The 15427-nt window shown below is 39.7% G+C and overlaps 1 protein-coding gene across 1 annotated transcript in view; it reads right to left on the reverse strand.

Moving 5' to 3' along the window:
* The window catches only part of SRCR12 (scavenger receptor cysteine-rich protein type 12), a 35508-nt gene extending 24632 nt beyond the window's left edge, over nucleotides 1-10876 (reverse strand). Inside the window, 3 exon segments of the mRNA NM_214597.1 lie at nucleotides 1072-1395; nucleotides 2427-2729; nucleotides 10756-10876. Of these exon segments, the coding sequence (NP_999762.1) occupies nucleotides 1072-1395; nucleotides 2427-2729; nucleotides 10756-10864 (736 nt within the window). The 5' untranslated portion in view covers nucleotides 10865-10876.
* Nucleotides 10877-15427: the final 4551 nt, after the last annotated feature.

Raw genomic sequence — 15427 nt, forward strand, 5'->3', positions numbered from 1 at the left:
AAGTATTGATTTAAGAATAGAATAAATGCTAAAATCTTGAAAGGAATCATCATTTGGACAAGTTGCAACTAAACTGACAAACCATGTTGGAAACCGGTACCTGGTGTACTTGGTGCAATGGGTCAATGGCACAACCAGGCATATCATGCTTTCTGCTTTCTGTACACCTGCCTAGAAACCTCTACCCTATGTTCAATTTCTGGATATGGCACTGGCCTCTCAGGTTGATAAAGAAAATGCACCAATATCATTGACTAAAGCGAATACACCTTGCTACTGGTGCCAACATGCAAATGAAACTTCAACTATTTACAGTATTTGATCATCACAGTCTTTGTATTCATCATGGAAATATATAATAATAATACACATAATAACAATAATAGTAAAATTTATTCAAAACTTAATACTAATGTACTAGTTTGTGAGGATTTTTTCCCTTCCAGACACCCATTTACATCACCTGAATGTAGAGTGACTAATGCAGATTCAAAGGACATTAGTTCAGCAGTAGAACTCAAACTGCACTCAACATGAAACATTACATCTGGAACTAACATTAATTTGGGAAATAAAAACACCCTTCCTTTACTAAGGTATAGGGTTTCCACTGGAAATGTCTCGATAAGGCCGTCTATGGACTATAGTCCTCAAAAATTCCAATAGTTCTAAATGCCTATTAACTTTGGTCCAATGTCCTCTTACAGTCATTGGTCATATTCTAGGCAATACATGTATGTGACATCTTTGGTTTATTCTGTTGGGCTTTCAAGAAGGTTAAAAGGGTAAACTTCTTAGCCACTTTCATTGGACCAATGAAACATGGGAAAGGATGCAGGATTGCAGAGGATCAAGCATTGAAATACAATGAAACCTAGCTGCTTCAGCAACCTCCTGCATAGAAAGACCACAACTTTAAAGACCATGGTTTTTGGATCCCTTGAATAGTGTTTTTCGATGAGATAAATACTGAAGGAACCTGTACAAATACACCTCCTGCCTATGAAGGCCACTCTACTGGCCTCTCTTAAGTGATCATCATACACAGGTTCCATTGTAGTTGTGTCTTACCTGATCCAAAGCGGCTACTGCAGATGACTCCGGCATCTTCAGAATGTCCACAGTTGTGGCTCTCAATGCCCGGATGACTGCAGGATAAGAGCGATGTCTCGGTCCCGATGCATGCAACGTTGTCTAGCAAGATGGACCCTGACCCCTCACCGAAATGTGCATCCGCTGATACTGCTGGACCAAGGCCAAGCTGACGACAGGCTACTTGAGCATCGTTGAGATCCCATAGATCGTCACAGACTGTACCCCACTGGTTGTTGACGTAAAGTTCAACGCGCCCCTCGCTGGAATGGCTTCCACCCACGAGACGAATGTTACCATCTCCTTCACATTTTGAGGGGAAAAGGAAGGAAGTAAAAAAGGCAAAGTTACAAAACACAGTGGTAGATAGATAGATAGATATCGAGAGGGGGGAAAGAAATTCATTATTTAGCAAACTTTATTAAAGAACTCTTTTAATTTATAATAAGCCAGGTAGGAACTCTACACTGGGCCAATATTGGGTCAATAACATCACAGATATGATGCAAGGCCAGCATATTTTTGTCCATTCAGCCAATTGACTGAATGGTGACAAATAAACGTTGGGCCAAGGTCGGCACAAGTTTGACCAACTGTGGCTTATTGACCGAGACTGCCAACTGTGACCCAATGTATATCGTCAACTGATAACCACATGTTAGTACAGCCAAGGCCCCAAAGTCCATCCAATATTAGCTCACCAAATGCAACATACATTGCAATCCATTGCAGATGTTTCAGGAATTAATAATTCTGCAAACAGGTCTAAGGACAATGTGTTACAAGATATCAAATTATTCAAACATATTTGTGGCTTATACACCCAGTAAATAAGATTGATTGACGATCTGTATAGAAAAACAAGTCAGAAAAAATCTTGGAACCAGCAGGACTTGAACCTGCCATCTACTGCTTGCCAGGCAGCGACTCTACCACCAGGCCATCACTGGTCCATGGCACAGTCACGATGAACTAGAAACAAATACCCAAGCTCTCCTGATTCATTCTGACTCATTAATATTCATTAGTCCGCCATAGGACAATAACTTTATAAATGCAATGCTTTCTGGGAGAAATTTCAATTATTCAAACATATTTGTATATTTGTATAAGCCACAAATATGTTTGAATAATTGAAATTTCTCCCAGAAAGCATTGCATTTAAAAAGATATCAAATGTTCAACATCAAACCGATAATGGCAGAAATATCACTGAGACTCTTACGGAGCCCTCATATTTTTATGAGAAAGATGGAAGAGACCTGGAGGATGTTTCCTTTTCAAATATTCTAATTTAATAATGAGCTGTAGAAAAGCAAGCAACTACAGTTTACCTGACCCTGCACAGACAACTCCTGCATCTTCGGAATGTGCGCAATTGTGAGACGATATGTAGGCACAACTAGAAAGTGATCGCTCATCTCCAGAGCATGCAACATTATCCATCAAAATCGGACCCGATCCTTGGCCGAAAAATGCTGAAGATCTGACAGCTAAGGCCCGGTCAAAGCCGAGTTGATGACACACCACTCCGGCATCAGATAATCCCCACAGGTCATCACAGACAGTACCCCATTGGCCATTCAAGAAGACTTCGACACGCCCTTCAAGTGAGTTAGATCCGCCTACAAGTCGCACTGATGTGAGGAAGAAAATTTAAAAGAATTTACTTTACATTGGATAAAAAAATTGAGATTAGCATATACCTGGAAACCAAACTGCAGGAGTGACAGCATTTTTCCAGTAGATCCGGTAATAAGTAAAAACAAAAAACATCATTTTAATTTACTGTGTGATAGCAGTATGTACCACCGGTATACATTTCTAGAAACCAATTTTCATACTTTTCAGCAAACTGACCATTACTATTACCAGTGGTGTAGTGTGAAACCGTTCATTAAGGGGGCATTGGAAGGATTGGGAGGGGTGCAGGAAGGGGGTGGGCACCAGTTCCAATCAGAATACAAAACATGAATCTACAAGGCTACTAATTAGGGGGATGGGAAGGGTATGGATAGAAGTGGTTCAGGCCGGACCAAGCATGTTTTTTTTCATCCTTTTCTCCTTCTTCATGTGACTCTTTTCTCCTTTTTTCATATCCCTCTTTTCTTCATCTCCATCTGCCCCCTGTAGCTATATGCCACTCATCATGGTCAAAGAAATGTTCAACAATTTCAATCAGGAGGTACGTGTGGGTATATATACACCATTAAAAGAAGGGAAAACCCCACAATCTCAGAATCGATGGCAGGTATATATACAAGTCTTTCGATATAAAATTATATTTTATTCCACCTGATCTGATGCAACGTTAATGATATTACTGATAATTCCATTCATTTTTTTTCATGCAACAGATCCATTTATTTTCTTCCAATCCATAAAAGGAAATATCTTTTATACAAAAAAGTTTCATAGTCGATGGTCATAGTCGATAGTCATTTGTTAAATAGTCATAAAAAATGCATGTAAATAAAAACAAGTTTTACTGTAGGACGAAGAGTAAGTGGGGGACAGTATAGGCTTGGATTGTTACATGTCATACAGGACGCACTGCACGGAAATGCCCTTATTTAACTTTAAAAGCTGCCACAATAACTGCACACATTCAATTTAAAATATGATTAACACGATTGATTATGCACTCCTCGACTCCATTGTAGCCACTCATTCCTAACCTAACTTGGAGAGAGAGAAAGAGAGAGAGAGAGGGGGGGGGGGGCGTCCCCCAGGCTACTCATTCCACGCTAGCCTAAGGTTTACGGACTTGGTGACGATATGGAATATGATATTGATATCACCTAGCCCCTTAAGGGTTATTCCATATGCACTAGCTAACTAACTTCTAAACAAACCTAGATTTTGGTAGACCGAAAGCTTCAGTCTCCGATATAGACGGTTGTTCCCCTGAGATTACATCTGGCTCCTCTGAGTCTACCGCGCCTCTCTACATAATGTTGACAAATGTTAGTTTTACAGAATGACCTATACCAGACGGTTATTTCTGTCTAAGATTTTGGCTACTTACGTACCTCATATCATCGAGGGTATATGGCGAGGATCACACCATTTTTGCCGTTTTATATCAACATCACACTCAAAGCTCAAGGCCCATATGCACTACGGCTAGCTTCTACTGAACAGCATCCATCGAAATGCACCTGTGTGCTCCGGACCAGTGCGGCCCGAGCTATACTACAATTTACAAATCAGCGCGCGCATTTTACCAGCAAATAAAAATATATGCCACACCCCTCGGCCATAATCCAAGCCCTTGCAGGATTCTGCACTTTAGCTGCAGGCACCTGTCTTGAACAGGGGCGTAAATCCCGGGGGATGGGGGGATGCATCCCCCCTCGCTTGAAGCAGGGGGGGGGGGGAATGGCCTGAACAAATATCCCCCCTGAGATTACAAAAAAAAGAGAGAAAACAAAAAAGAAGAAGAAGAAGAAGAAAAAAAAATGTGATTGTTTCAATTTCAGCATATTAATGCATTATTTTGTTATGTATGTATAACTGTATAGCCCAGGCGCGTACGCAGGGGTGGGGGTTTGGGGGTTAACCCCCCCTTGGTATTTTTATGTCTTTATTTTTAATGAAAACCCCCCCTAAAACCCCCCCTTTGTTTTTTTTATTTTGTTTAATGATTTAAAAAAAAAAAAAATTATACCCATGGCTGACCTAAAAAAAGGTTCCCTTACCCCTCCTCCCCCCCCCCCCATGAAGAAAAATGTCAAATTTTCAAATTTCGAGACGAAAAAATATTTTTAAAAAGTGTCCTCTTACCTTTATTTGAATTCAGATAAAGAGTCGAAAACGGTGCTACGAATCTTCTTTCTATAATATTAAAATCGAACGTCTAAGCTCTTCGCGCTTCGCGCGGGAAGGGGGAAACTGAATCCAGACAAGGAGTAAGAGTCGAAAACGGTACAACGAATCGTCTGCTTTCTCTAATATTTTAAGGAAACGTCAAAGCTTCCGCGCTTCGCGCGGGAGGGGGAAACTTCATTGAGACAAATTAGGATTAAGAGTCGAGAACGGGTCAACGAATGTTCTACTTTCTCAAATAATTTAATGAAACGCCAAAACTTCCGTGCTTTGCGCAGGTGGGGGGAGAACTGAATTCAGATAAGGATTAAGAGTCGAGAACAGTACACCGAATCGTCTACTCTTTCTCATAATTTAATGAAACGTCAAAGCTTCCGCGCTTTGCGCGGGAGGGGGGGAAACTGAATTCATACAAGGATTAACAGTCGAGAACGGTACAATAAATCGTCTTCTTTTCCTAATAATTTAAGGAAACGTCTAAGCTTCCGCGCTTCGCGCGGGAGGCCTATCACCCACACCCTCCCTAATGAGCGCGCAAGCGCTCTTTAAGTGATTCGCTTGCTCACTACCGCCCCTCCCTAAAATAAGAAAATTTAGCCTTTAGTCGGCCCCGGGTTTATAGGGTTAAATTTGTAGATATTGAGACATTTAATTTTGTCGGTAATTGGTGGATATTTTTGTCGGTAATCGTTGGCTTCTACACCCCCCCCCCACTGAAAAAGGTCTAGCGACGCCCCTGATTACTACTACAAAAGAAAAAGGAAATCAAACAGAAATAGATAAATCAAATCAAATCAAATTAAACCTTAGATCAGTTGCGTATAGAAGCGGGGCGAAGAGGGGCACGCGCCCAGGACGCGGCACTAGAAGGGGGTGCACAGAGGAAAGAGAAGTAGAAGCAGGCCCGTAGCCACGGGGGGGGGGGGGGGAGGTCACGTGCCCCCCCCCCCCAAAAAAAAAAAATCCAAGTTCGATTGAACTTTGTGTAGACCCCTCCCCCAGGACGTCTTTCAATTACATGTATGTGCCCCCCCCCCCAAACATCAAACTCTGGCTACGGCCCTGAATAGAAGAGAAGGTAGAGACGGTATAGTTCCTAAAGGATTATGAATTCTGCGCCCTAATCCTAAGTAAAGTCCATATTTAAATGCGAAACTCCTCTTAAGCTCCGATCATCCACCCCACCCCCCCCCCCCCCACTCCTCGGTACGGATTTACGCCCCTGGTCTTGAACGTTCATGTAACTCACTAACTGATCTTTTTCTTTTAAAGGAAAATAATGTTTTCCCCTGACTTTTGTTTCTATTCTCCATTCTTATTATTATTATTATTATTTATTCGGCAAAGAAAAACATTACATATCAGTGTACACAATACAAAATAAGACATAATTATCAACCATTGGAACGCCAGGGACAGAAAAAGTTAACTAAATTACTGTGGCATAAAGCCTCCTGTCCCAATTCCAATGGATGATTTACATAAAACAGAAATAAGAAGTTTAGCCTTGGGTTACCTTCAAAGTTGAAAAGTAATTAGGGCCTATTAAACAATTATAAGTGATGTAATTAAATGCAAGATGCGGTATCATTATTTCAGATACATTATATAGTATTAATCAATTACAAACAAATGTATGGGCTAATTAACATTTGACACATTGAATAAGTGTAGGAGATGTTGCTGTATAGGGCAACATATTGAAATATAAAATAGCATATTAAATAGCATATTATAACCGTATCTCCCCTGACAGCAAGGAATAGAAGATACTATAGAAAATGAAAGGAAACTAAAAGAGACAAAGGGGGAGAGAGAGAGAGAGAGCAAAGAGAGAGGGAAAAGTAAAGCAAACAGAGAGGAGAGAAGTACATATTTATCAGTGATACATTTTCTTGAAATCAAAATTACAGTATATATTTAGGCCTGTACCATAACAGGATTCGACATGACCACACAATCCCAATATATATATATCCCATTCAAGGTTACAAATATTCATAACACTGACCTATACCAAAAGATAAAATTCCAATGAAATATATATAACCCATTAAAGATACAGGTTACAAATATCTATAATACTGACCTATACCCATGATACCGGAAGAACAGTTCCATAACAAAAGAACATCGTTATTTTGCAATTATAAACACGTGAGTGTTAACAATATAATAAGCGGGGGAAATATTAAGGAGGAAAAGAAGCAAGAAGAGGCGGAAGCAGTAGAATTTAGTATTCAGTTTAATATAAAACCACTCAACCGCATATCATGCTCCAGCCTCCTCTCCCCTCTTACCCTTTCAATCATTTAAATCCCACACTGGCGGAGGTGACACCCAAGCGCAGCAAGCCAGGTCGACAAGGAAGTCTCGACCACCCCCGTGCGCAAGGACTCGGGGAGTTCGTCCCAGTAACGAGGAAATGCGTTAATTGCAGAGCCGTGCATCCGTTGAGTCCGCGCCCGGAGGCGTTATTTTTTTATGCGGCACAGATTGGGGCGTTTTTTTAAAAGGGGTCTTGATTTCCAGACTAATACTGGTCGTGTGCGTACTAGACAGTATAAGTAGTAGAGGTCTGTTTTTAATAGTGTTACATGTAATCCACTACCGCATGGAAAATCATTACATCAACAATTAAAATCAAATTGGAAATCTGAAGAGGAGGCAGCACATGAATAAGGAGAACATCACAATAATTAGTCAATAAAACTTAACTAACTGAACTGACGAAGAGGAATGTTATCTAAACAAATAGTTCGCGATGGATATACAAACTTCTTCGCAGCGCTAATGCGCTAGCGAACATGACTAGTCTCACGTACGTGCAGACACTATTCAGAAGGGAAAGAACGTACTTCCCATAGGTTTAACACGCGCCATGCCCCAATCTGTGCCGCATAAAAAAATAACGCCGCCCGGAGATGAACGAACCTCACCTCATCAGTTCGACGAGCATTCACCAATATGGCACGCCCGACAGTGCCGCATTCAATAACACGGAACAAAGACTTAACAACATAAGAGATCAAGCAATATTTTCGGCGGGATTCAAGGGATTGCCAATTCAGAAGTTGGAGCCTATTCTCGTAAGACATTTGTTGGCGTCTTTGCCTAAGGGCAACTCTAGTAGCTCGACGTTGTATCGTTTCAATTTTATTCGAAAGTAATTTTGTGTGTAAATGCCAAACTGGTTGTCCATATTCAAGTATGGGTATAACAAGAGACTTAAAAATAGAAAAGATGGTGTGAGGAGCCAGTGACCTGGTGACTGATAAAACAAAGCCCAACATACGATTTGCTTTGCGGGTGATATATTCTACGTGGTTATGCCATGTTAGTTTATTGTTCAGCATTATGCCGAGATATCTAAACTCTGTTACTGATTGAAGTAGGGTATTGTTAAGAGTATAATTTGGGATACCGGGTTGTCTGGAACACGTGATGCGCATTACTTTCGTCTTTTTTTCGTTAATGCGCATTTTATTAATTATACACCATTCATTGAGTTTGTCCAGGTCATTTTGGAGAATGTGCATATCTTGAACATTTGAGATGGGTCTATAGACTAATGTATCATCTGCAAAAAGTACACATGGCGATATGGTTTGGGTTAAAATGTCATCAATAAATAAATTAAATAGGGTGGGGCCCAACACACTCCCCTGGGGCACACCTGATAAAACAGGAAACCAAGATGATAGTGCACCTCTGTGAATGACTCTTTGCTCCCTATTACACAAAAAAGACCTTATCCATTGCCATAATGATCCTGAAATAAAATACCTTGAATTAAGTTTTTGCAATAATACATCATGAGGCATTAAATCGAAAGCCTTTTGGAAATCGAGAAAAATCGCATCAATCTTTGGAGGGGATGGTACATCTAAGATACGTAGCCAACGGTTTGTAACGTTTAGCAATTGAGTGACGCACGATTTACCTTTAACAAAGCCATGTTGATTAGGGTTGAGTAAACAATATTCTGTTGTATGGTGTTGGATTTCGTTCGTTATTACTTTTTCAATGATTTTACACACTACGGATGTCAGTGCAATCGGTCTATAATTACTAGGTAAGGAGCTATCACCAGCTTTATGTATCGGGGAAACATTGGCCTGTTTCCAAGACATTGGCAATTGACCAAGAAACAAAGAAATATTAAATAACTTGCATAAAACGGGTGAAATTGGAACAGAACACATTTTCAAGAGGTTTGGGGTTATGTTATCCGGACCAGGTGATTTATCATTACGCAGGTTTCGTATCACCTTAGAGACATCACATGTAGAAATATTGACATTCTGTAAATATGGTACGAATGCACTGTGTTCCGACCTGGGTTCGGGAATATCATTACAAGTACTATTTGGAGTGAACATGGTACTGAAATAATTGGCAAACACCTGTGCGATCTTGCTCGGTTCATGTTCGGGTAATCCATTGTTGTCAATTGAAAGGGGAGCACGGTTTTTCCTCTTACTACGAACAAATGCAAAAAACCTTTTCCTATTATCGTCACTATCTGATAACAATTCATTCAAATACGAATAATACGACTTGTTTATCAATACTTTCACTTGGTTACGAAGTTCCCTATACGCCTGCCAACTATCGTTGGTATTCAACTGTTTCGATATCTTAAACATTCTATTTTTCTTACTAATCATTTTCTTAATGTCAAGTGTTATCCAGGGGCTTAAACGGTTATTGCGGCTTTTTTTGCGGGGAATACAATCACGAACCGCTGCATCAAAAATATCCATAAAACCATCCCAAGAATTATTATTCCAGTAATAAATAAATATAAAAAGAAAAAGGAAAAATAAGAAGAAGACGAAGAAGAAGAAAGACAAAAAAAGAAGGAGAAGATGAAGATGAAACAATAAAAAAGAAGGAGAAAAAGAAGGAGAAAAAGAAAAAAGAAAAAGAAGAAGAAGAAGAAGAAGAAAAAAAAAGAAAAAGAAGAAGGAGAGGGAGGAGAAGAAAAAGAAGAAGAAAAGAAAAGAAGCAAAGAAGTAGAAGGGAAAAAAGAAGGAGGAGGAAAAGAAGAACTTGAAGAAGAAGAAGAAAGAAGAAGAAAAGAAGAAGGAGAAGATGAAGATGAGACAAGAAAAAAGGAGAAGAAGAAGAAGAAAAAAGAAAAGAAGAAAAGAAGAAAAAGGGAAAAAAGTAGAAGGAGGAGGGTAAGACAAAGACAATAAGGGGCAGGCACGTAGCCAGAGTTTGATGGGTTTTTTTTTTGGGGGGGGGGGCACATACATGTGATTGATCGAAGTAAAAAAAAAAGGGGTCTAAAAAAAGTTCAACCGATCTTGATTTTTGGGGGGGGGGGGCACGTGCCCCCCACCCCCGTGGCTACGTTCCTGATAAGGGGGAGGAGGTGTCGGACCACTTTGCCGATGATTAGATATCGGTGGATCTTTGGGGTGGAGCGGGCGCTCTCAAGCTTTAGTAATTGCAATAAATTTATGTAAGGGAACATGGGTTTCAAGCTTTCAATATGGGGGGGGGGGGGGGGGGGTGAGCACTATTTAAAAAAAAAAATTGCTCCCGAAAATTTGAAAATTGCGCCGGTCCGAAAATAAGTGGGGGGGGGGGGGGGGTAGTGAGCACATTTTTTTTTTTTGGCCCTCGAAAATTTGAAAAATTGCACCCCCCCCCTTTGGCGCCAGGGAGGCCCAACTCCCTAAAAAGGTAAAATTTACGTTTTTTCCCGGGGGGGGGGGGGGGGAGGGGGCCGGGCCCCCTGGATCCGCCATTGTGGCCAGGCACACGTACCCCTTGCCCCTCCCCCGATACTTTACGCCTCCAGATAAATGAATGTGTACATACCTGCTCCCGGTGTCGTCCGTCGATTTCGTGATATGGTTTCATGAAGTTGACCATCATCGCTGGCAAAGACGGAATGGAAACAGAACATGAACAAACAACCAGACAACATTTGTGTGGCGACCGCCATGACGTTCCTCCTTATATGAAAATGTGCTCCCTCTGAAAACCAATTAACTCCTCAATTTTGGAAATGTTAACTCCTTCCAAATGAACCGTACAAAAGTAGGCCTTTGTGCTCAAATGGTTGGTCCGCCTGTCATAAATCCCATAAGTCGCTCGGATGTTTTTGAAGATCTTTACTAAATGGAGAGCTCGGATATTAAAAAAAAATACTGAAAGGAAGCGAATATTAATGGTCAAGGGGTTGGTCTTTGCTCAGAAATTCATTATGAAGAGTGATATGATATCTATTGCAGGGAAATCCGTTAGCTAATTCGAAATCGACACAGCATCGTTCTTGCATTTAGTGGTAGCAAACAGCTCTTCGAACCAACGCGACACGTGAATCCCGCGGATAACTCGCTAATAAAGTGTCAGTTAAAGTATATTTGGTCTATCTTATAAGGGAATCGTATGTCAGACGTTAAAATCGAAATATTCAAAATAAGGAGAAAACCTCGAATGCATTAGAGGGAAGAGGTGATCCGAGTAGACTAGCCATGAATATAATGCGGAGAGAATTTTTTAGGCAGAGAAGATGTCCCGGGATTGGTTGACGTCTTTAGGGATGATTTGCTAAAATCCCCGCTTTTTATTTCGAAATGGAACAGATGAGAGGGGAAGGTACTCTTTCACTTTTTGAGATTTGATAACAAAGTTTGAACCCGGTATTCACCTTCGCGATATAATATTTCGAGGAAAAAAATACAAAAGTTTGTAATTCTAAACCTGTCTAGTACCTCACGCACTGATATTTGCTTCAGGGTATTTCAAAATAAACCAGGTCAAATTGAAGGGGAAAAACAGAAAAATAGAAGATGGTTAAAGAATATAATTCTTTGACAGGTTTATAGGTACTTATCATTTGAGGATTTAGAGGACACGACCTCCTTCACCTTAAAAAATAAACCTGATTTCTGTACCTTAGAGGGAAATTCAACCTTAAGAGCAAATAATTCTGAAAGCTGACAAATCAGGGAAACAGACTGGTGAAAGTTCGAACGAAATCGGAGAAAAAGAAGAAAGTTCTGATTTTGTTTAAGTTGTAATCATTATACGGTATACGTAATATATGGGAACTTTAAATTTGCTGAATCGGTAATGGTACTGTCTTGTAAAGTGCTGGCCAACTTTCCCATTTGTTTTAATACACAATGTCATCTTTTTCAAAGTGTATTACTCCTGAGGTTCCTTTCTCTTTAGAGAACCAATAATGATATAATATCCATAACTTTTTCTGAGTAGTGCCTCCTAAGAAGAAGGCACTTTGGAGAAAATTTATTTTAAAAAATATGTTTTTGCAAATGACAAACGGGAGAATTGTCCATGAACTCCGTTACAATATCTTGACAAAATTGCCAATTTAAGATTCGCACAGATTTAGTAAGATCATATTTTTAACATTCCCTTCACGTACAGAACATAATACGAATATGCCCACCTAATTGTGTTTTTGTGCACCGTCTTTCAAATCTTATATCCAGGATCGAGGCACCTTAAAAGACTTCTGTTTTAACTTTTGTTCTTACCTTTCATTAAGGTTAATACTTTTAAATAGTCTAGTATCTGGGATAAAAGTAATATAACAAAATAATCACCACAGGCGACTATATTGTCTTTCGGATCGAGTAATCCCTGATATTTGATTCAACTCCCTGCATTTACTCAGACAGCCCACAACACGGACAGTGATGAATAAGTTTGTAACATATATATAAATCGCGAGATCAAACTATGTTACGCTGATGTGTGTCTCTATGTGTGCATGTATCGCAATATGCATCAGTTTAAACACGAATTAATGAGTTACATTTGATAGATACCATCATAATGTGGGTAATTCCATAAATTAGGGACCCACTTTGTGACATTTTTGGTGTCCCACTTACATAAGGAACCCACAGGTATTTGTGGCTCTGAGTAAAGTAAAGACTTAAATAGTGGAGTGAGATTGTACCTATATATTAAACCAACACACATACAAAAGGTAATAGCCAGATGGTTTAGCCCTAACCCTTCCCGAAAATGCACAAAATTCCTATTCTCTATCGCTACACGAATTGATCTAAAATCATAGATATTGTCATTTATTTATCAGATATAATTTCAAACAAAACCCGCCTCACTTATAGCTAGACCATAATAATTTATCTTGCATCACTTTGAGAACAGTTGGACTGACTGTGGAACATTTATTAATGTATGTTGCAATCATTTGTTTTATTTTAGCGAAAAAGAAGAAGTTCAAAAACAAATTTTGGAAATAGGTAAAAGGCTGCATTTCTTTGGAATTTTACGATGTTTATTGTGCCAACCAGTGTCAACCATCCGTTCAGAGAAAACCATCTCCCAAAAGGTGTAATTCTAGACGGTTGTTTTGTAGTTTTGAGTCGTATCGGGTGCGAAGGAAAAGGGAAAGGAGACCGTCATCCGAACTCACGAGTGACACGAAAGAAGTTTGAACCAGGATATGTCGAGAGAATAATAATCTTATTAATAACATGAATTCGTGTGTCAGGATGCGGGTAAGGACAAAATGAGAGGCGGGGGGGGGGGGGGGCGGGCCGGGGATGCGCAAAGAACCCCACCTCAAAGGCCTAATCATTTCAGTCATATTAATTGCTACTTCATGCTGCCTAATAAATAATTAAAAATTAGTTCTGGTAATCATTTGAAGCAAGGGTATGTCTATTTACCTGTCGTGTCGGCATTTATTGAAGAATTTGTGTTGTTGAAATTATATCACCTCTCCATAGTATTGGAGGATGAAAATAAAAGAGGAGAAGGACAGCGAGGGGGTATGCCTGCATACCTCACCGATACACCTAAAATCGCTACACCTCTCTCATGCCTCTCTTCCCTCCTCCCAAACAGGGCAAGAATCGCCACCGTCACACATTTGCCATCAAACTTTGTTGGGAGCTTGTGATACTTTGGCTCGATCACAGAATTTTCATCCCTTCTTCCCCATAAACCTCCATTTAAAGATACTAAGTCCCTTTTGCAGACAACCTCAAATTCTGTAGAACTCAGTTTGCAGGAATTATGAATATGTCATGTATGTCCTATCTGTGAAATTTAAACGTTAGCAGTGTCCTAATATTCAAATTATGCAAGGAAACCCGTTTAATGGCTAGACTTCACTGTCAGACACTATTGAGTGACTGACAGGCTTTTTTCTTCGTTGGTAATAACATACCTGGTACATAATATGAGCTGTAAAGGATTTGTCTACATCCATAACCCACTTCTTGTAATGGCCAAAATTAAACAGATTGAATCTTTGCGCAGCATAAATGTACGACCATGCGGTACAATGGTCTGAAAATCAAGACTATTACTTATTGGCTCTATAGCCCCTAAGTCGATTTGACAACTAATAGTCGTTATTTTCCCACTTAAAGACATTTTCAAGCCCCCTTTTTTAACGGGAGTTCTAAATTAGTACTATCTTTCAAATGCCATTGGAATTTAACCTTTTCATTTTTGGGGCCTGCAAAAGGGACATAGTACCTTTAAAGTAAGCCTTTGAACGACAGTTTTTAGTTTTCACTAAGCCTCGTTCACTTGATAACATGCAAAGTTTTACGCTTGGTAACATTCATTATTATATACAGCACCAAAGTGTGCCCCTCAAAACCTTTTTTTTTAAGGGTGGGCGAAATTATAGAACACACAAATGAAATACGAAGCCTCTCTTCCCAACAACGCACAGAGACTATAAACAGGATGTGAAAAAGGAAAGTGGTCGAGTTTGAATTCTAGTTTATAGGAAATGAAATGGTGTAAAAGGGAAGGATGAAGAAGGGTCCCACACTTATGTTTCTTGTAATCTAAACAACGCTCAGTTGCGTAGCGCGACTCCACCCAATGAGGGGCGGTAGAACGATGCAGGGGGTCGACGGAAGGGGGTGGGGGGAGGGGGTCGACTTACTAGAAAAATGTTACGCGAATATACAAAACTACTTATTATGGGGCGGGTATGATTTACAGAAGAAAAAAAATGAAATCTCGAAGATAAGGAAATAATTTTTTCGGAAATAGGGAATTACAAAGAGCATTTGGAACATTTTGTTTAAATTTTTTTTTTAAACACCAGTCTCCACATTTTTGGGAAAAATTGTGCTCTGCTCTTTTTGTGCTTCTTCTCTTATCATGTGTAACCTCTTGATTTAGTTTTTCTTTCAACTGTTTTTTCATTTCTCACGTATTTCGATTTCTGAAATATCCAATGCCCCCTCTCTCCGTGCTTCTTCTTCTTGTTTAATCTCTTTATTCACTTTCTGTTTCCGTTTCTGCTTCATTCCTTTCAGAAATGTCTAATGCCCTCCTCTCTTTATCTCTCTCGCTCTATCTCTTATTATCTCCTCTCTCTCTCTCTCTCTCTCTCAATTTAAAATGCCACACTTCTTCCTTTCATTTAGATCTTCCCCTCTCACAATAATAGATCACATTACATTTCCAGTTATGGACATCAACTTATAACTGAATTTAAAATCAAACAATCTTGAGA

This window comes from Strongylocentrotus purpuratus, unplaced genomic scaffold (assembly GCF_000002235.5).
Source record: "Strongylocentrotus purpuratus isolate Spur 01 unplaced genomic scaffold, Spur_5.0 spur5_scaffold_3, whole genome shotgun sequence".
NCBI classification, from domain to species: Eukaryota; Metazoa; Echinodermata; class Echinoidea; order Camarodonta; family Strongylocentrotidae; genus Strongylocentrotus; species Strongylocentrotus purpuratus.